The sequence below is a fragment of the Halichoerus grypus genome, chromosome 6, assembly GCF_964656455.1.
Source record: "Halichoerus grypus chromosome 6, mHalGry1.hap1.1, whole genome shotgun sequence".
Classification (NCBI taxonomy): domain Eukaryota; kingdom Metazoa; phylum Chordata; class Mammalia; order Carnivora; family Phocidae; genus Halichoerus; species Halichoerus grypus.
The window spans coordinates 20,775,532-20,796,957 of NC_135717.1; the positions used below are offsets into that span (position 1 = coordinate 20,775,532).

At 39.0% G+C, this 21,426-nt stretch overlaps 1 protein-coding gene across 6 annotated transcripts in view; it reads right to left on the reverse strand.

Annotated features, from left to right (window-relative positions):
* RBBP6 (RB binding protein 6, ubiquitin ligase) overlaps positions 1-21,002 on the reverse strand; it is a 37,649-nt gene extending 16,647 nt beyond the window's left edge. For 4 of the 6 annotated variants that reach the window (XM_036124331.2, XM_078074683.1, XM_078074682.1 and 1 more), the window contains exons 1-7: positions 20,829-21,002; positions 19,415-19,493; positions 16,600-16,673; positions 13,711-13,891; positions 8,448-8,547; positions 5,786-5,822; positions 1,278-1,322 (exon numbers count right to left, since the gene is read on the reverse strand). In XM_036124331.2, coding sequence (XP_035980224.2) covers positions 1,278-1,322; positions 5,786-5,822; positions 8,448-8,547; positions 13,711-13,876 — 348 coding nt within the window. In that variant the 5' untranslated portion in view covers positions 13,877-13,891; positions 16,600-16,673; positions 19,415-19,493; positions 20,829-21,002. The remainder of the gene's footprint in view (positions 1-1,277; positions 1,323-5,785; positions 5,823-8,447; positions 8,548-13,710; positions 13,892-16,599; positions 16,674-19,414; positions 19,494-20,828) is intronic. The other 2 variants (XM_078074681.1, XM_036124339.2) reach the window with 2 other exon arrangements.
* Positions 21,003-21,426: the final 424 nt, after the last annotated feature.

The window sequence follows — 21,426 nt, forward strand, 5'->3', positions numbered from 1 at the left end:
TTGAACCCAAACATTAATTTACAAATAGTTAAAAAAAAAATCCCCCAAACCTCCAAAATTCCCCAACTGCTTCCCACAAAGAAACAATGGTAGGAACAGACCAAAACTCAAATATGGTCCTTACAGCACATAAGAATTAAAACCATGAACTATAAACTGCTTAAGAGGTTAACTATGCTAGACCACTTTGCATTAGAAAATTGTAAGAGAGGATGGTTTCAGCCCACTTGTGTCTTAGAATCATCAATTTTAATGTTTAGTTTTCCCGGAACAAGAGCTTAAAAAGCTTATTTGTTACTAGGACATTTTTTGGGGATACATTCTAGGGGAAAAGGACACAACCTCTAACAAAGCCAAGGATAAGATAGGGACAGCACTAATGGAAAATCCATCCAACTCATTAGTCTTGGTTACTTAAGTTTGGTTTTACATTTCCGATAGTAGGGAAAAAAGGATTTTTGGAAAATTGGAAGACTTCCTTCTTGGTCCTCAAAAATCTGCCTATTCTGTAATATATGTCTTTTTTTTTTAAGGCATGATTTGCAAGCTACATCTATTGTTTTAAATCCATCACTAGTGCTTTCCCAAACAAAAGTACACATTGTTGAGCAGAAAATGCAAGCAATTTTATCGCAAAACATGGCATATACAATTATTTCAGGAGGTAACAATTTGCCCCTCTGCCAAACATACACATTGGTATATTCCTGCAAACAGCTTTATACATTTACACAATTCATGTAGTCTGTGTTCAAACAAATTAGGTTGTTTAAAACTTTTTCTAATGCAGACAGACTACAAGTCTATAGCATAAAGAAACAATTGTAACACATTTAAAATGTTGACCTTCATGGGATCAATTCAAATATTCAAGAAATAACCGTGCAATCGTCCATGTAAAGGAAAGCTTCTATTTTGGCTGCTTAAAGAAAGTCCACATAATTTACAGCCAAAACCAGGAAATTCCTCCAGAACTTTGTTAGTTTCCAATGTATAATTAAACAAAATGTATGAGGGGAAAAAAAACCAAGTAAGTGTAGCTTCATGTGTTTCTTCTGTCTTGAAGATGAACAACACTCCAACATTATGGTGAGGCTGCCAAAATACTCCCCCTATCTTCTCAAAACGGCAACTACTCTTTACAGGATAGTAATAATGTGTACAATGTTTTCGCAAAATACATCCTCCCCCAACCCCTCTTCAAACAATTGTTCCATGTTAAAAAAAATACGATGTTAGAAAAAGATTTATATTTTCAAGAATATATATATATATACCTTTGTAAGCTGGGCCAGAGAAATAGACGCAGAAGAGTCATCAATCTGTTCACAAAAAATTAAACACACATTCAAGTTCCACACTGAAAACATCTGAAAGTGATCATTTAGTCCCTACTGCCACTTAATGTTCAAATATTGGGCATTTTCTTAGAAGTTTTCTAAAAAATGTTATTTCCAGTTTTAAAGCTGAAATTGTAGCTCACCCTGCTTTACCCTTCTCTACGTATTTCACACACAGTAAAAGGCTAAAGTTGAAGGGCACTCAATTACAATGAAAAAAAGAACAACAGGGTAAAGAAAAATATATCACAGAAAATGTGTTCAGAGCAGTGACTAAATATTAAAGAGTCCCGTGTCTATCGATGGTTTCTAAATCGGATAATGCTCAAGACAATGTACACTAGACGAGAGAGTAAGAAATCTAACTTTCCTGGAATGCCATTATATAACACTGTAAAACAAGCAGCTCTTTAAAGGCTCAGATAATTGCTTTAATAAACAGCTCCCACATAATTGCTACTTTTTTCTCTATTTTTGAGCATGTACTGTTCATTCTGAGTAAGTTTGTTTATTCTCCCATACAAAGAGTAAGAATGGCTTTTTGCCAAAGAAACCACAGCTTTATCAGGGCAAAGATGTTAAGCCAAAAAAAGGAAACTGAAAGTAGCCTGGGGCAAAGGCAAACAGGGCTATCATAAGAGGATGGACTTTAATGTGTGAAGAAAGTTAATTTAATCAAATGGAGCGAGCAAGTATTATATATTGAAAGATGTAAGAAGGATTTTAAAAATGTATTTTCAAATGTGATATTAAAATTTTTTTCATTATTTGATCCCTGAAATTATTTTAATCAGTTTTTAAAAGTGTATATGTGTGTATATGTGTACATACACACCCCTTTAGCATATAACTCTAAAGATATGATTTCCCTGTAAGTGTTCCAAAATGAAAACATTATTAGCTTCCTAGGTAGTAACTGGGTTGCTTATTCAACAGATTATAAATTTCTCATGCATTATTGGTCAGAACTCTTGTTTAAAATGGAGAGGATGTAACGAAATGTCTGGATCAAAGAAAAACAACAACAACAACAAAGTGAGTCTCCATCAGGTATTTTTCAAATATTCCAGAGAACTGAGAGTATTAAAATAAAAGCAGCATGACTGAGAGTCCCAAATAGAAATGTTACCAGTTTCAGTATGAAGTTCTTAGCACAATGCCTACCACAGTAGGAGTTCAATAAATAAAAATAATGTTGGCTAAATTTAAAATACACCTTATAAATATCTTAGGGTTTTAAAAGTTAGTTTAATGGATATTATTACTGGGATGCTTATTTAAACAAAAGGTTCTTAGCTCCCCACTGAGGGGTGGCAGAGTTCATAATGCACTAACTCCACATTCCTAATACACAACCGTATAATCCACCAACGTGTTCTTATTCTCATCTAGCTTTTAAGTGCTCTTTCATTACAGAACTAATCTCAAAGGGAAGCTTAAAGAAAAAAAGTAAACAAATACCTTATTTTTATCCAAATAAATTCTGATCATCTATTTTGAAGAGGGTTACATTTTACATTAGCTAGGAATTACCTGAATCTAAATAACAAGAACTGAACAAATTACTGTCAAGCATCATCTATGTTTCTAACCGAAGAAACAAAAATAGCCCTTCAAAATAAATCCATTACTATCTAGAATATTAATACTGATCATTTAAAAGAAAGCAGCTATATTAACTTTCTTACAGCTGGAACTAAAATACTAACATTTTTTGTTCTTCCCATTCCTGAGATATAGCTGTCTTTTGGTTCTTATGCCAGGCTTTCTTGCCCTTTTAGTTTTCTGCCAACTTGCTTTAGTATCCTATAAAGTTCAGATACTTGACAACTACATCACTTTTTTTTCCCACCAAACAATCACTTTAGCACCTTAAATACCTTAAAATCCACAAGGCAGTAAAATTTACCACAAATTGAGAAAGGCATCCAATTATTTTCTGCATATAGCAAGGTACTAGAAATTAGTGAAAACTGACAAGAAATGGTTTAAAAATGACTAGGAATTTACATGTCCTAAGCATCAATACATGTATTAACTCTCAGATACTAATGATTAAAAAAATGCACCATGTAAAAAAAAAAGTAGTCTTAAAAAAAACTAATCGATACTTTGGACATCATTAAAATTAACCCACTTCCCCACATCTAATTTGTGGTCTTGCTTCTGGGATAAAGAATCTGAAATTTATGCTACCTACCCTTGCTTGAAATTAAAGGATCCTACAAAATGCAATTCTGGTATTTAGTAAGCAGGAAGAACATCCAGCTTTGCAGTACCAACATGGAAGGATGACTAAATAAAACAAAGCCCAGGAATATAGATAGAAATAGCCATCCTTGATCACAATTGGCTTAGGTTACCAAAAATGTACACACATTTATTAATCAGAATTTAGAAATTTGGTTTGGTGGCTCTATCTTACTTGGCTTTTGTGAATGTGTACAATAACAGGTGATTTGTAAAATGGGCATTAATTATGCTTGATGAATATATTCTCAACCTAAACCCCAGCAACTGTACCCCAAGCAAATAAATGATGGGGATATTAAATTATCTAATGTCTCCATTTCAGACATTCTACCTAAAAATTAAAGCCACTTTTAAAGTATCAAAAAAAAAAAAAAGGAAAAAAGAAAAAAAAGAAAAAAAAGAAAAGAGAAACCTAAATAAGCATAAAATAAACTGCTTCTTGTAAGTGTAATACAGACATGCCAGGGAACACACAAGGCTAAAAGAATGTTAACTTTATTTATGAACATGTGATTTGTGTTTATACACATGCTAATAAACAAAAAGGAAATAACTTTTCAAGAAATAAAACTTCATCTGAATTAGTTTAAATACTATATAGAAGTACTTTATACAAAATGTGTTACATTAACTACTACAGTCACCAGGATAGTCACTCTAATTTGTGCTAGCATTTGGATACATAAAATCAGTTTTAAACCAATCACCAGCAAAACAGAAACTTGGACAGTTTTTTACAGCATTATGCTTTAAAAACCAAAAAACCAAACCAAAACAAAAAAACCAAAAAAACCAAAAAGCCCAAAAAAAACACAAAAAAACCAAAAAACCAAAAAACAAAAAAACCCCATATACCCCCGGGGGGGGGAACCCCAAAACACTAAGTTTTGATCTTTGAATCACCGTATTTAGTTCCATGAGAACTAAAGGCCATATACTTCAGAGAACAAGTCCAAAGTTCAGATATTCTATATTATCATGTTTAAGATGCAATGATCCAAGGTTAGTGAAATGCCTGATACACAATTAAAGATCAGTAGTATTTAAAAAGATAAAGTGAAACAGCAAGCAATACCCTTGAATTCTAAATCAAGATTTCAGACATCTTGTATTGTGTACAGATCAAGCCTGAGCAGTAAAATGTTTCGAGAACCATCAAGTTTACAGAACCCAATTACTACAGCCCTACACTCTGAAACGGATGTGTCACCCCACAACTTAGGAATACTGCCGCCTTTTACTTAAGACCTCCAAGTCAACATGGTGTCATACTTAAGCTGTGATCATAAAAATTAAGATGTTATCCCGGGTTAAGGGGAGTTACCTTTGATGAGCTACAGCTTTCAATTAGCTTACAATTAATGCAGCATTTTAATATCTTTACGAGAAAGAGGGAAATATTTGAATTTGGAGAACTAAGCAGGCTAGAAGTGAAAGACCTTGTATTAAAACTTAAAAACAATGTACTCAATTGTATAAATCATCAATGAGACATTCATATATTCATGGGGGCCCAATTTCAGGTCTCACTTTATAGTACAGATATAAACAAAGAATAAAAGCTTGAAATTGCCAAATAAGACAAAACTAAGTAATAAAGCTGCATCAAAAGTCTTTGGAAAGCTCTTTTCTATATGTCTGAACTTGGAGAAAGCATCAAACTTTAACATTAGCTTTGCACATTGCTAATGCATTTTTTAAAGCCATCAATCAGGCAGAAAAAAAAACTAACAAAAACTAAGTGATACAACGTGAAAATGGCAAAATATACACTCCAAACATTTTTTTATTGCAAGAAACAAAAAGCACACAACAGCCTGTACATACATACAAAATACTAACTATAGACAGACAGATGTAGAACATGTCATCATGTTCATTAGTGTAAAACCTACATGAGCTAAAAAGAATCATACATTAACTGTACAACACAGTGTCATACAGGGAGGATGCTATCATATTTAATATGAAACAGTGTTTTTTGGGGGGCACAAATTACCCATTTCTACAAAGTAAGTGTGCAAATTATGCCACATATATCCATATTCAACTGAGCTGTCATCAAAATACATTTTATTTACAATATGTACTATGATCAGTTGGATATTAAGTTCTAAATGATTTACTTCACTGCTACATTATAAAGGTAAAAGCAATGTGTAGAAAAAGTGTGAGATTGTGTTTTTACATACTGCTTTTGAAGTTCCCATCACTGGTTCAGTTCGACTTCTAAAAAATAAACAAAAATGAAAATAACATTAATTATGAGCAGCTATTTATGGATTTTTGTGCTAAAACATCTTAATACATATCTCTAATCACATATCTTTATGAACACAAATTTCCTTTGGTATAAAAATTTAAAAACAACCAATTTCCTAAGTAATAATAAGTACACTACTTTGATTAATCTTTACCACCTTTAAATAGTTTAAGACCTATTTGTGGCAAATAAAATAAATAAAATAAAATAAAATAAAATAAAATAAAATAAAATAAAATAAAATAAAATTCCGTACTAAGGAATTCTAGAATAGGTGTAACCTGCCATTTACAATAGATGTTTTCTCACAGGTAGTATGAAGATCTTTTGTTAAGAAACATTGTAGCTATTTCTTGGGCACCTGGGTAGTTCAGTGGGTTAAGTGTCTGCCTTCGGCCCAGGGTCCTGGGATCCAGCCCCGCCATTAGGCTCCCTGCTCAGCAGGGAGTCTGCTTCTCCCTCTGCCCCTCCCCCTCCCCCTGTGTGTGCTCTCTCTCAAATAAATAAATAAAATCTAAAAAAAAAAGGAAAGAAAGGAAAAGAAACATTGTAGCTATTTCTTTTTTTTTTTTTTTAAAGATTTTATTTATTTATTTGACAGAGAGAGACACAGCGAGAGGGAACACAAGCAAGGGGGAGTGGGAGAGGGAGAAGCAGGCCTCCCGCGGAGCAGAGAGCCCGATATGGGACTCGATCCCAGGACCCTGGGACCATGACCTGAGCCGAAGGCAGTTGCTCAACAACTGAGCCACCCAGGCACCCGTAGCTATTTCTTAATAGACTTTACAACCAAATTACATTATTCCCTGGTTTTTTAATAGGTAACAAATGTAAATTTTCATACATCAGATTTTCTTAAATGAAGACCACTCACTGTTAACATTTATAATTTGGATCCCTGAGAAATGGCTGTGCTCCAAAAACTAAATTTCAAATCCAGAAAGACAGGTTGATAGTTACTTTAACTTCTTATAAGTCTCAAAACAATGACCAAAGATTAAACAAGAATTCTAACTTCCAGAAAAACGCAATATAGTCTGACAGTATATTAGTTCAAAGACCGAGTCTGATGGTTACGAAGAATTGAACAAATTGATTTTTTAAAGTACATACAAATAAAGGCCAAGAAGAAATTCTTTTAAAAGTCCTCACAGGAAAGGGGACAGGGGTTGAGTTGCTAAATACAGTGCTTAAATGCTTAGTTGAAGTTTATGCTATCCTGACTACAGAGAAATGTTAGTGCGCATCTGAAAGGAGTTTCTAAGTTTACATGCGATTTGCAAGTCCTGGGATAAAAATGAAGCTTTTGTTTTCTAGTACTTGCTCAATAAACTCAGAGGCATTTTACGAGGCAAGAGGCAAACAGATTACAAAGGAAATCTCACACATAGTGAATTAACATACAATTTTAGGAGGCAACTTATTTTCCCGTGTACTTCAAGTAATTCTCTCCCTACGAGTTTCTTAGTATCAAAAAAAAAAAAAAAAAAAAAAAAAATCAACTGAAAACTGACTGTTTACTGTTTTTAAAAAGCAATCAGTAAAGTATAATTTCACACTAAATTCTAGGAATTAATTATTCCCTTATAATTTCTTACAATTACACAAAGTTAAAAGCACCTAATTCACTTGGTTTTTATAAGAAAAAGAAAGTATGCAGGTTTTTAAGTTGTTGCTATACAAGATATTACACAAAAGGATCTCCAAATGCTAAGACATGGAATATAACTTTATAGCAAATTAATGACAATAATTTTAGAATGAATACTTGCCCATATGAGGTAAACCTCCAAGAAATGACTATTTTACCTCAATTCCAGGAACACATTCCATTTCCTAGGACTGGCAAATTCCAGGATTTTTCATTAGCCAAAAGCAGAATTTGCCAAAATTTCAAATAAGGCTACCTAACTTCTAAGTGGAAATCACTACCTCTTTCACATTATTATAATTTTAACACCATTAAAATTGCAAGGAGGCAGGGAAAGTTAAAAGGTATGTTTTAATCCTGCGTCTTTCATGAATTCCTTAAACTCTAGGCTGGTGCTAAAATACTGCTGTGTTCTTACTTCAGTAATGGGAGTCTACCATGGGCCAGGCACTGTTTAATTCCTCCAGCTCTCTTCTTGAGCTAAGTACTCATATCCCCATATTATTTTGAGAAATCTATTTTGAGGCTTTAGATAACTTATCCAAAGTCACACAACTGATGTGAAGCAGCTACTGAAGTCAAACCTAAGCCTGATTCCATAAATCCTATAAACTCTATAGCTTCCCAACAAAAGCCCCTTATTGAGAAGCAAATGTTAGCATTACTGAACACTCTGGATGCCGTCAAAATATTTAGGACAAATCTCTTAACACACTTATATAATATAGCAAGAAATTCTTCCTGATAGCTCGTACTACTAACTACAGATTAAGTTAACTGGGGGAAGAAACCAGGAAAAAACAAACCCATGCTCACAGTTTTAAGGATTAAGAAGATACACTTATTAAGGTAATGACTTCAGTTCTAAAATACTTCTTTCTCACGAAACAAAAAAGTCTATTTTGAGGACTTAAATACGTGAGATTTGATAAAAACTTACATAACATACGTCTTGCTTGTAGATTTAACACCTCCAATAGGAATTCTTCTAACAATTACAGATGAATTCTTAGGAATTAGAGCATTATCATCAGTATATTCTGTAAAAAAGATAAGAGAGTTGAATTTCTATTTGGCGATTTAGAGAAGTCAGTCCTCAAGAATTAGAAAACTTCAACCAAACATAAACTTTATGGAAAATGAACTTAAATTTAAAAGAGCATTAATCACTACATGTTCCTTGCATCTGGATTACTGATATTGTCAGAACAAATATCCAAAGTTAAAAGAAAGCAAGTCCTCACAGGAGGTTCTCTTCAAAAGACACCAAATACGGTCACCAGGTTCTTGGCTCTAGCGCTCCTACTTTTGTGGAACCCCAAATCTCAGTAAGACTAAGTCATTCTTTAGTTTATTTAGCTAGTAATGCTAAGCATCTAAACTATGAGAAAAAGCTGTTATTTAAAATGAAGTCATTCTGTCCCTCCTAGCCCCTCAACCTGAGTATTACTAAAAACGACAGACTAAAGAAATTATGACATGTTTTGAATAGAGAAAAGAGAGTTTTGTAAAAACAATTAGTACAAACAATTAGTGCAACTTTGGATAGAACACTGATTTAAGGCTCTTCTAAGGAACACTTGGGACTTAAAGACTGAGAAACCAGCCAGATGTGCAAAAAAGCTGGACAAAGGGTGTTTCAGATAGAAAGAAAAGCATGTGGAAAAAAAAAATCATAAAAAGTCTAGAATAGCTGGAAGATAATGAAAGGAAGAATGACTTGAACTACAGAAATATATAGATCACACACTGATTTATATTTTGTTTCTAAGAACAACAGGAAGTCACTGAAGGATTTTAAACAAAAATGATGACAATTTGGTTTACATTAATAACAAACAAACAAGATAATTCCCGTATCTATATAGACAATGAATCCAGAGGGGAACAAGAGCAGAAAGAGGGTGACCAAAAAGGAGGCTGCTGCGAAGTCACAGTAAGAGATGATGGTCTGTGCTGGGATGTGACAGATTTTCTTCATCAAAGGAAGAGAATCAGAATGTTTGAGGTAGAACTGATAAGGCTATCAATGGATTTAATGGGGGGGAGGAGATGAAGGAAAAAGAGCAATCAGGCATAAAAAACTGGGTTCCTGGCTTAAGCCAACTGGAAGAACAGTGATGTCACTGAGAAGAAAACAGGGAGGATGAATGGATCCTATTTTTCTACTCTTTAAACTCCCTATTACTTGCAATACTTCTGGAAGAATGAAATTAAAAGAGAACCTGGACCAATTAACTTAACTATGGGGAAAAAGCTTTCCTGAGGAAAGAATCTGTAAAATTACTAAAAAGAAAAATAGGGAGATAGACATGAGAATGTACCCATCTCCCCCATTCAGGTATTAGGGTTCACTCTTTAAGATTATGGAGTTTACCTGCTTCACTTAAGTTACTCAGCACCAAGTGGCTGACTACTTCTGTTCTTCCAGTTATTTCAATTTATCACACATGTGAGCATTTTAAGCTTATATATACTCTATTAATTTTAATAACATTATTAGTTATTTCCTGTTACAAACTAAATTGTTCAAGAAAGGGTTCTTTGCAGTATATTTCAAGTAGTAGACTGTATCTCTCAGGTATCCAATCAGAGAAATGCAATTTCCTAGACCGTTAGAGACAATCATCATTATCTTGATAGTTCATGACAGTTCCAAATTTCAAGCAAGCTCTGAGTAAGAAAAACTGAAGATGGGAGATGTTCAAAAAATAAATTCTATTTTATTTTTAAAAGATTTTATTTATTTATTTGACAGAGAGAGACACAGCGAGAGAGGGAACATAAGCAGGGGGAGTGGGAGAGGGAGAAGCAGGCTTCCCGCGGAGCAGGGAGCCCGATGTGGGGCTGGATCCCAGGACCCTGGGATCATGACCTGAGCCTAAGGCAGATGCTTAACGACTGAGCCACCCAGGCGCCCCAAAAAATGAATTCTAGAAACAAAACTTGGTGTCAAGCACTTGACAGACTTTCTGAATATGTAACAACTCTCAAAAGTATTCACTGTAGCTTTCCAAGACAGCTTATTAATTTGATCAGCACAGTACTGTCAGACTAAAAGTCACGTGCCCCAACACCAGATGCTTTGATTGACCTTTTTTTTTTTTTTTTAAAGATTCTATTTATCTATTTGACAGAGAGAGACACAGCAAGAGAGGGAACACAAGCAGGGGGAGTGGGAGAGGGAGAAGCAGGCTTCCCGCCGAGCAGGGAGCCCGATGCGGGGCTCGATCCCAGGACTCTGGGATCATGACCTGAGCCGAAGGCAGACGCTTAACGACTGAGCCACCCAGGCGCCCCTTTGATTGACCTTTTAAGTACCTGAGTTACACTGGTGACTTCCTACCCTTAAGATACCTTACTAAGTAGCCTGTTAGCTTCAAAAGACACTTTCCAGGTGCCAGTGTGATTTCTGATCCAAAAATATGAAGACCATAGATTTTGGAATGAAAAACAAGATGAATTTGAGAAATGGATAAAGATAAGAGTCTTTTAAAAATACTTCATTCTCAGCTTTCAAATCTTTCACACTTAAGTTCAGAATGAAGGTTTATTTTGTTGCGTTTTGGGGGGGGTAAGCTGAAAGGTAGGAAAACAAGTTTATATGGAAAAGCTATATTAAAAAATATAGGAAGATCATTTGGGATTTGTTTTGAAAGACAGTCTAGAAATAAAGGAGCAAGATTCTTAAACCTAAAACATGAAATTTTGATCCAAGCATTTTGGTCTAATCAAGATTTAAGGGTCCTAAACATAGACAGATTCCCAAAACTCTAAGGAATGTTTTACAGAAATGTGATATACTGGGTAATTTAAACATTAATTCAAACAAATTAAAGTGATCCAGTTCAGCATCTTCTCCTAAGCAATCTCCTAACTCTGAGGCTATAAACATTTATTTTGCACTCTCTAATTCACTGGATGGTGCTAAAACCCAGCCCATTCTTACTCAGCTGCCTGTGACATTGGACGCTATTTCCCGTAAAACTCATTAAGTGAATATCCTCTGCGCTACTATCAATGCTATTTTTTTCTCTTAATTTGAGGATTGCACAAAACGCACATTCTCTCCCCAGAAGCTCCTTCTCTTAATCTAACATCAAAGCTTTCTCCAATAAGGACAGTTGACACAAACATATAAAAGAAAATATGCTGCTGGGCAGAACACTTCCCCGGCTTTTAGGGTTTGTAAAAATAATACATCACAGAATTTCCTGGCTTAGAAAAAAAAAATAACACAATGTCACAAAACTCTTAGATTTTTGGACAAGAATTCCACCAACTGTAACTTACTCCAATCTAACAAAATTGTATTCAATTATTAGGTGGAGAAAATGCACAAAGTCTATGATAAAATCATTTAATACTCCAGTAAAATGTAAAACCTGCCTGAGTATAGGACTAAAATTGCCTTAATATTCTTTACTTTCATTTGTATCTTCTTCCTCTCATTTGTAAGTATCATTAACATATCAGTATGTCCTGAAATTCTTATAAACCCATCTGTCCTGTGAAGTGTGGCTGCAATATTTAAGGGACACTTTTGGCGGCCTTAAAGACAAGAGTATTTCCTTTAAGGTATTCTCTTGAATGCTATTTTAAAAAGCTGTTTCTCAACTGTTCAAGATGACCAGCAATTTTTCCTTTCCGTAAGTATTCTACACATAATTACAATCACCAAAGCTTCACGTGAGGTATCCCTTAGGTATACATTTTAAAAGGGGGTGGGGGCAGCGGAGAATATTCTTTCCCATGTTACCATGTGAGTAAAGTTCTTTCTTAATGAATATTTTTGAGTCATGCCATAGTGCCATTCCTTAACATAATACAATTATACTTATATTTGGATGTAAATGGGAAACAGCTCTTTTACATGACAAGATTTACTCTATTAAAAACTACAGACTAAGGGCGCTGGCTGGCTCAGTTGGTAGAGCTTGTGACTCTTGGTCTTGAGGTTGTGAGTTCAAGCCCCACGTTGGGTGTAGAGATTACTTAAAAATAAAATCTTAAAAAAAAAAACAAACAAAAAAACCCCCACAAAACCCCAAACCCCAAATAGGCTACAAGTGAGGGACCCCAATTTCAACTAAAGAACCCAAGTCACACCTTAAGCCAAATTTAAGTGATCGATAAAATACCCTAAGCTAATTAGAACTTAATTTCTTCTCATCCCAGACTGACCTACTGAAAACTACACATCAGCATTACAACACCGAGAAAAAGAAACCAAAACAAGTGCAGAACCAGAATCTGAAGAAACTGTTTATCACACTGTCACATCTAATGTTAAATTTTCAACATTATAAAATGCTTTTAAAAAGGAGAAAGAACTTAAAGATTCCTATCAGTGGCATCTTCCAAACTCATGTGGTAGCAGCCTACTATTCTCCGTATCCTAGTAACAACATAATCATGTAAAGTCTAGCAATTACTACTTTAAAAGAAAAGCCTTTACTTTTGATCTTTACTAAATTACTGCTAAATTTTAAGAGTAATGTGATGAACTGAAAACTCAACCACTTAATTACTGTATTACTAATTCTGGAATTTACACACCAAAGTGGTGACATCAGAACACATCAGGTTCCAAAAGCAATTCCAACATTAAAGACTGGCTGGATTAAATCCTTAAAAAATACTTAAGTGAGGATCCCTTCTCCAAAACACAGGCAACTCCAAAATAAAAATAAATTAAGTACACAAGGACAGGAAGAAAAGGAGTACATAAAACCTGCCAATGAACCCCACATCGCTGTCAGGTTACAAAGTTAAGAGAAGTATCTCTACTGCTGCTTTAACAAGTAAGAAGCCTCCGTATGCTCTCCTCCCCTCCTTCTGATAAAAAAACAAGCTCGAAAACGCCACAAGGCAAGAACACCAAGAACCTGGATAACACCCCTCACCGTCTCCCACTGAAATCTTCATTTTAAGTAACATTTGAGAAGAATAATCAGACTTCCACGTTTTCAGATTAGCCTGTTACCGATGATCCCACGTACGCAGACATCAAATAAACCAGTTAAGCTCCCAGGCCGACCGCTGCAACCCTGGGGTCTCAATAAAAGTTGTATCAAAAGTATTAGAATGAACAGTCCCACAAGAGACGTAATGGCGGTTAGCCTTCTGCCAGGCAACCAGTATCTAGCACAACTAGTATCTATCTTCAACCAGCAAATATCTGGAGCCCAGGTGGCCCTTACCTTCTTTCGTCTGCGCGTTGGTGATCTGCAGGTCGCAGTCGGCAGCTTTCAACTTTTCTCTCCCCATAATCTGCTTCTTTAAATCGCAGAGGGAGATGTGGAGCCCATCAAAGGTGACGGTATCATAGTTGAGTTTAGAGGAAAATTTATAATGCACACAGGACATGGTGCCAAAGGATTCCTAAGGTTCAGCGAGGAGACGTGGACACTCTCAATATATGTATATTTATAAACTCAAGAGCAAAATATGTACACACACAAAACACTCAAAAGACACCGAAGGACCCTAAGGCCTCAGATTAAATACCCCCCCAACCACAAGCAGGGGTTCGTAAAAACAATAATCCAGAACCCCCCCCGTCCCCCCCGATACTCAGAAGCACTTCATACGGGAGGAAGCGGACGAGGACGGGGAAAGGGGAAATCGAGAATCCGCCAACGGGCACAATGTCACCCGGCTGGGTCCCCCTCGCTCATGCTAAGGGCCGGCAGGAGACGGGGGGCAGGCGGTGCAGTCAGTAGCGGTCAGTCCACACGTTAGAGTCCGAATGACCCCGCGGGGTCAGGGGTCCATAGCGCGGCCGCACCTCCCGGTTGGTCTCTCTTTCCGTGGATTGGGGTGACCCAGGCCCCGGGAGAAGGTTGGGGGAGAGGGCCTAGGCCCGGAGTCCACGAGCGGCCTCTCGCCTCCTCCTGGCTTCCGGACGACCGGCGTCAGCTTCCCCAGGCCCAGGCCCCCCCACACACAAACCCCTGTCGCCTGCTCCCCGGAGGCCACGAGCGGCCCGCGGCCTAGGCCAAAAACGCGCGGTCGGCGGAGGAGAGGCCTTCCCGCAGGCCGCCCCCGGCTCCGCCTCCCCCCCGCCGCCGCCGCCGCCGCCGCCTCAGACACAAAGCCGGTACTAGGCCTCAACTAGGCCTCGAAGCACTTCCTCACCACCCCGGGCCCCAGCCAGCGGCCGGGTGGCTTTGGCGGACCCTGGGGACGCCGCCGAGGCTCCCCGACGCTTCCTCTCGCCGTGTGCTCCGCGCTTCTCTCGCCTTTCGCTCCCGTCGCCTTTCGGCCCCGAACCGCGAGAGGAGGCCCGGAAACCGCCGGGCAACGGCAAGGGCTTCGGGGCTCTCTTTTTGTTTTGCCCCCCTGCCGCTCTCGGGCCCTCACCCAGCGCCGGCGACACCTCCAAGCCAGGCACTATGGCGGACGCGGCCTGGCTTCGGGCGAGCGCCCCACTCCGGGGTCTCTTAAGCAGGGATTGCACGGGCGGCGCGCGCGAGGCGGGGCTGGCGTGCGCGGATAGGCGGGCCGGGAGGCGGGGCCCGCGGCGTCACAAAGCGCACCGGCCCGCCCACGTGACCCCGCGCTTTGTGACTCGGAGCGCGGAACCTGAACCAGCCCGGAGAACGGAAGGAACCATCTGTCTCAAGAGGGAGGGGGCGCTGCACGGAAGGCCGGCTCACCCGGCGGCTCCGGAGAGGGGTGGGGGGGAGCTCGGATTTCAGCTGCTACGGTGCTTGTTAGTCTCCGCGGCAAAGTGGGGTGCCTAGGGGTGGCCGGCTAACTCCCCTTCTCCGCAATCCCCACCAACTCCCGCAGTTCAAGTAAACATTATAGTTGCTATGCAGTGAACTATGGTTGCTATGCAAGCGCCCCCTAGCCTCCTCTTCCAACAAACCCGCTACCTTCCGCTCTTCCTAAGTGGAAATTCTGGAGCAGCCCCCTGGCGAGAACTGACAAAACCACCACTATAAAGATTTATTGAGTCCTTACTATGTGCTAGGCACAGGGCTGAGCCCTTTGTAACACTGCCAGTCTCTGGAGCCCAGTTGTCGTGGTTGGAACCCTAGCTGCGGGGGTCAAGATTTAACTCCTCCGTGCCTCAGTTTCCTTGGCTGTAAAGTTTAAAATTGTACTCGGTCTACGGGGTTGTTATGGATTAAATGAATGAATATGTTTCCATTGTTTAGGACTATGCCTGGCATATGGTTCAATGTGTCTCACATGTAGCTCAATAAATGTCTTTTTAACATCAAAAAAACCCACAAAAAACAAAAAACAAAACCCTAAGTGGTCAGCACGACCATTATCTCGGATTTATAGATGAGGCAACGGAAGCTAGCAATCGAGAACTTTCTGAATTCGCAGAATCAGGGGAATGCCTGCTTTGTAGCGGGGTCCGAAATCCCATTCCTAATTGTAAACGAAGGGAACTCTGCCAAGACCCCCCCCGCCCCCCAGTGGATTGGAGCTTATTTTTTCCTTGGGGCATGGGGAAGTTATTATAACATCCATGAAACTCATACTATACAAAATTGCATTCATAAAGTGTAATAATCACTATAACTTACAGTGCATTTTCCTCATCCTCTCTGGATTTTTACTGGCTTGGGCTCAGAGAAGTTAGTCACTGACGACAAGATCACCCAGCCATGATGGGGCACTTTGCCAGGGGCTTCCTAAATACATACACCCAATCCTTGCAGAAGGTGGTTTAAATAGATCATCATCTTGTCAGGAACGTCTTCCTAGGGCGACTTTATCCAAACAGGATGGCCATCGTTCTATCTCTTCCTCTTTTTTATTTTCTTCCAAGCATTTGTTACTATTTGACATGGTATATATTTACTTTTTAAATTTTCTGTTTCCCCCCACAGCTGAGAACAGGGATTTTTCTCTTTTAGTCATGCCATATACCCAGCTCTTAGAACCCCAGCCTGGACATAGTAAGCACTCAATAAATGTGTTGAATAAATACATTTTTATGTGATCTATAGAAATACCATGGCAGTAAGATTTTGGCAAATCAAGGGCAGCCCCAGAGACACAAATACGATTTAACTCAACCACATCATTAGCATCAGTGCTTTTCACATATAACAAATTTCTCCCACCTTTATCTTTGGTAACTGACCAAAATTTTCTCACTCTTGGGTCCACTTCAGAACGGCTGCTTTTCTTGAAAAACCTGTATGAACCAAAGGGGGAAAATTACATCTAACGAAAGAAAAGGTGGACAGGAAAATGAGGTATTGTATTGGTATTCACACCTCTAAAGTGGTAAATCTATATTCTTTCACTGGTCTTTGGCCTATCCCTTCACACTTAATTCAGTGCTAATTTAATCAACCTGATGGGAGTCAAAGGAGGCCACATCTTCAGGATAGAGTGGATTAGAATCCTGCCGGAGATGAGTATGTCTCCTTGGAAAGAATATAGTCAGTGTTATGATTTGGTCCAATGGTTCTCCTCAGCCAAGAGCCCTTTACAATGCTTTTGGAGACCTCACTCTATATCACATTGAACAGGTCAAAATTCACCCACAACCCGCATAAAATGCGCTTGTGATGGGATTTAATTCAGTTGCTTGCCTAATTGACAAAATGTTACATTTGGTTCATTTCATGAAATTCCTTAACAAATCTCAACTTTGTAAACTTCCGTTGGTAATATGGAGCTGCTCTCCCTGCCACTCCTCCCCTCACCCCCACCCCGATATTCGTGTAAGCCCTGGAAAAGCCTTTTGTACTGTACCTACCTTTCCAAACTTTTTGTAGATAGCAACTCCGGAGCTCCCACCTCCTAGAATTTTAACCTTTGTCACTCTCAAACTCATTGTACCCTCACATCCCCACCAAACACATACATCTAGTAGATCCCCTACCTTATTTTAGTATGCAGACATTTCAGTTTCAGAGAACAGAATTGGGAGACCCAAGAAAGTCTGCCAGTCCCCTGCAGGGCACTTGTGTTACTATCCAGGCTCTGGAGGTTAAAATGAGATCTACCAGGCTGCTATATACTCTTATAATCTAATCCCACCAAGTGCCCCAACAGCAGGCACGTCACCAGATTCTGAGTCTGGCCTCCGCGTTCTCAGCCCAAATTCACAAAAGATAGATAGATCCTTTATATCACTGATGTATCTCCCCCAGATGGTTGAGTGCCTTTATATTTTCTTTATTTAACACTGAAACCTACAAAAGGTTTTGCATTTTTATGTAATAAAGTCCATCAATGTTTTTTCCTCATGGTTTTTACCTTTATTTGTATGTTGTAAAAAGTAGTTCCTAGCCACTCAGCACCCACCTTAGATTTTTATTTGCTTAAGTTTCCCTCCAGCTTATGTATGGGCATCATGATTTTAAATTAAACTCTGTAATCTATTTGAATTTGTTTGTGTATAGGGTATAATATAAAGCGAAGACCATTTTATCCCTTTTTAAATTGTGAAATATATTGTTAAAGGAAAAAAAGCATAAAATCTGTATTTATGGTTTGATGCAAATTATACAAGTGTCTTATAAAAGGAGTTTCTATCTTTTGTTTTTTTCAGTTTTTTTTTTTTTTTTTTTTAAGATTTTATTTATTTATTTGAGAGAGAGAGAATGAGAGACAGAGAGCAGAGAGGGAGGAGGGTCAGAGGGAGAAGCAGACTCCCCGCCGAGCAAGGAGCCCGATGCGGGACTCGATCCCGGGACTCCAGGATCATGACCTGAGCCGAAGGCAGTCGCTTAACCAACTGAGCCACCCAGGCGTCCCTATCTTTTGTTTTTTAACTATTTATATTTTATGGCAATTTATAACAGATTGAATGATTTTAGTTTTTATAAGATTTTTGCAACATTTTACTTGAAATGTTTCATTTTCTCTTCTTGGCAACATTTTATTTTTATTTATTTATTTATTTATTTTTAAAGATTTTATTTATTTATTTGACAGAGAGAGACACAGCGAGATAGGGAACACAAGCAGGGGTAGTGGGAGAGGGAGAAGCAGGCTTCCCACTGAGCAGGGAGCCGGATGGCGGGGCTCGATCCGCATGACTGAGCCGAAGGCAGATGCTTAAGGACTGAGCCACCCAGGTGCCTCTATTTTTATTTTTTTAAAGATTTATTTTTTTATCTGAGAGGGGGGCATGAACAAACAGGGGGAGGGGTAGAGGGAGAGAGAGAATCCTGAAACAGACTCCCCACTGAGCAGGGAGCCCCACTTGGGGGCTTGATCCCAGGACCTTGAGATCATGACCTGAACTGAAATCAAGAGTCAGCAGCTTAACCGACTGAGCCACCCAGGCACCCCTTGGCAACATTTTAAAGCACATTTAATTTGTTTAAAGCTAAAGGTCACTGATTGATCATATGAACTGATTTTTTGTGAACAATCTAGTTTCCCCATTATTGAGTCATTCATTCATCCAATAGTCATTCAACTGGCAAAATCAAAAATGTTGACAATACCATATATGGGAGATGGGGATCAATGGGATCCCCTATGATCACTGGGGGGTTTGCAACAGTAATTTTGGAAAACGATCTGGCATCCTCTTGCAAATTTGAGCATTCCTATACCCTATGAATCAGTCATTGCACTCCTGGTTATATATACCCAAGGCAAAATTTAACTCATGTACTTGCATGAGAATTTCACGGGAGCTCTCTTTTCAGGAGCAAAAAGCTGAAACAACCCGAATGCCCTTGAGAGGGGAATGAGTGAATACATGGTGGTCTATCCAGACGGTGGAGTATAATGCGATAGTGAAAATAAATAAAATAACAGTAGGTGTAACGACATGGCAATGCGATCTTTTTAGCTGTTCTGGAGTCAGGAAAGCAAGTCTCAGAAGCTGACATACCCCTCCTATGAATTTCAAAAACAACTCAAAGCAAACAATGGATTATTTAGCGAGGCATACAAATGTTAACGCACCTGAAAACTGGCAATCTGGAGACACAACATTCAGGACAGTGGTTACCTCTGAGATGGAAGGATGAGACAGGTGAGGAGCCTAGAGGAGATAGGAGTTATCAGCAGTGACCTAGTTCTTGGGTGGGTTCACATGTAGTCATTAGTGTACTGAAAATGGACAAATAAAGAATACTTAAACTAAAAGGGGATCATGTACAGAACAATAAGAGGTTGTGAGATCAGGAGTATGATTAATCCATTGATATGTCCCTGAGGTTTCATCTCTACTTTCTTTTCACTGCCAGCAAAGACTCTCACGGTCAGACAGAAAAAAATGAAATCCCTTTCAGAGCAACAAAACATACAGGCTAGTTCCCTAAACTCTTTTGCAGCACTGAATGCTGTAACTGTAAATAAAATTCGTGTTTAGCTTATACTTTTACAATTTGGTTCTAGTTTTCTTGTGTTGAGATCAGGGAGGGGACTTGGCCATCAGACTTTTGGGGACCTGAGGCCAGAACATGCTACCAGTGACCTCTCTTTATCCAGCGACTTCTTCTTCTTCTTCTTCTTCTTTTTTTTTAAGATTTTATTTATTTATTTGACAGAGAGAGACACAGCGAGAGAGGGAACACAAGCAGGGGGAGTAGAAGAGGGAGAAGCAGGCTTCCTGCAGAGCAGGGAGCCCGATGTAGGGCTCGATCCCAGGACCCTGGGATCATGAACTGAGCCAAAGGCAGACGCTTAACGACTGAGCCACCCAGGCGCCCCTTCTTTTTTTTTTTTTTTTAAGATTTTATTTATTTATTTGAGAGAGAGACAGAGATAGCGACAGACATAGAGAGAGAAAGCATGAGCAGGGAGGAGAGAGTAGAAGCCCTGATGTGGGACTCGATCCCAGGACTCTTGGGGCTTGATCCCAGGACCCTCAGGGCTCGATCCCAGGATCTCAGGATCACAACCTGAACCGAAGGCAGACACTTAGCAGACTGATCCACCCAGGCGCCCCTATCCAGTGACTTCTAATTCCACTCCACGGGTAAAGGTGGGACTCGAAACCAGGAATGTTTTGAAGAGGAAAGGACTCGTAAAAATGCCAGGGGACATTATATATAGAAAGACACACGCCACACTTGCTTCTCCTAGAAATTCAAGGGCTCTAGGTAAACACAAAGGAGGAAGAGGAATGGGAATGCTATTGCGCCAGAGCACAGACCCTTGGACAAAGCCCTTCTCTCTCAGGTGAATGTGACCGATTTATTCATTCCCCCAGATATGAACTATGTAATGAATGACCAGGGGCACCAGGCACTATGCTGGTTGCTGGCCACTCTGCGGTGAACAAATCAAAACCCCTGCCTGCAGGGAGTTTACAATAAGTAAAGGATTTTAGAGACTCCAAAACTTGCTGTGTGACTTTGGGAAAGTAACTTACCTTCTCTGGCCCCTGGTTTCCTCCAGGGCCTGTTTCATGAGTCCTGTGTGATTGTGCTTGATGTAGTGCTCTGCTGTGATCATCTTGACCATTCCTCATAATTTTCATTTTCATTTTGCCCCGAGTCCCACAAACTATGTAGCTGATCTTGGTTTCTTGACTTGTGAAACAGAGTTAGAACAGTACCTTCCTAGAAACAGAAACCAACGGTTACGGGAAGGGGAAGTGAGGAGATGATGTTCAATGGGTACAGAGTTTCATTTTTGCAAAAACAAAAAAAGAACAAAAATGTTCTAGAGATCTGTTGCATAACAGTGTGATTATACTTAACACTACTGAACTGTACACTTAAAAATGGTTAAGATGGTAAATTTTATGTTATGTATAAAAAAAAAAAGACCAAAAAATAGTACCTTCCTTATAAGGTTGTTAAGACAGAGTCTGGCACGGAAGTACCATGTAAATGTTGTTTGGAAACTAAATTTAAGGGACACCTGGGTAGCTCCGTGGGTTAAGCCTTTGGCTCAGGTCATGATCTCAGGGTCCTGGGTTGGAGCCCTGCATTGGGCTCCCTGCTGAGAGGGGAGTCTGCTTTTCC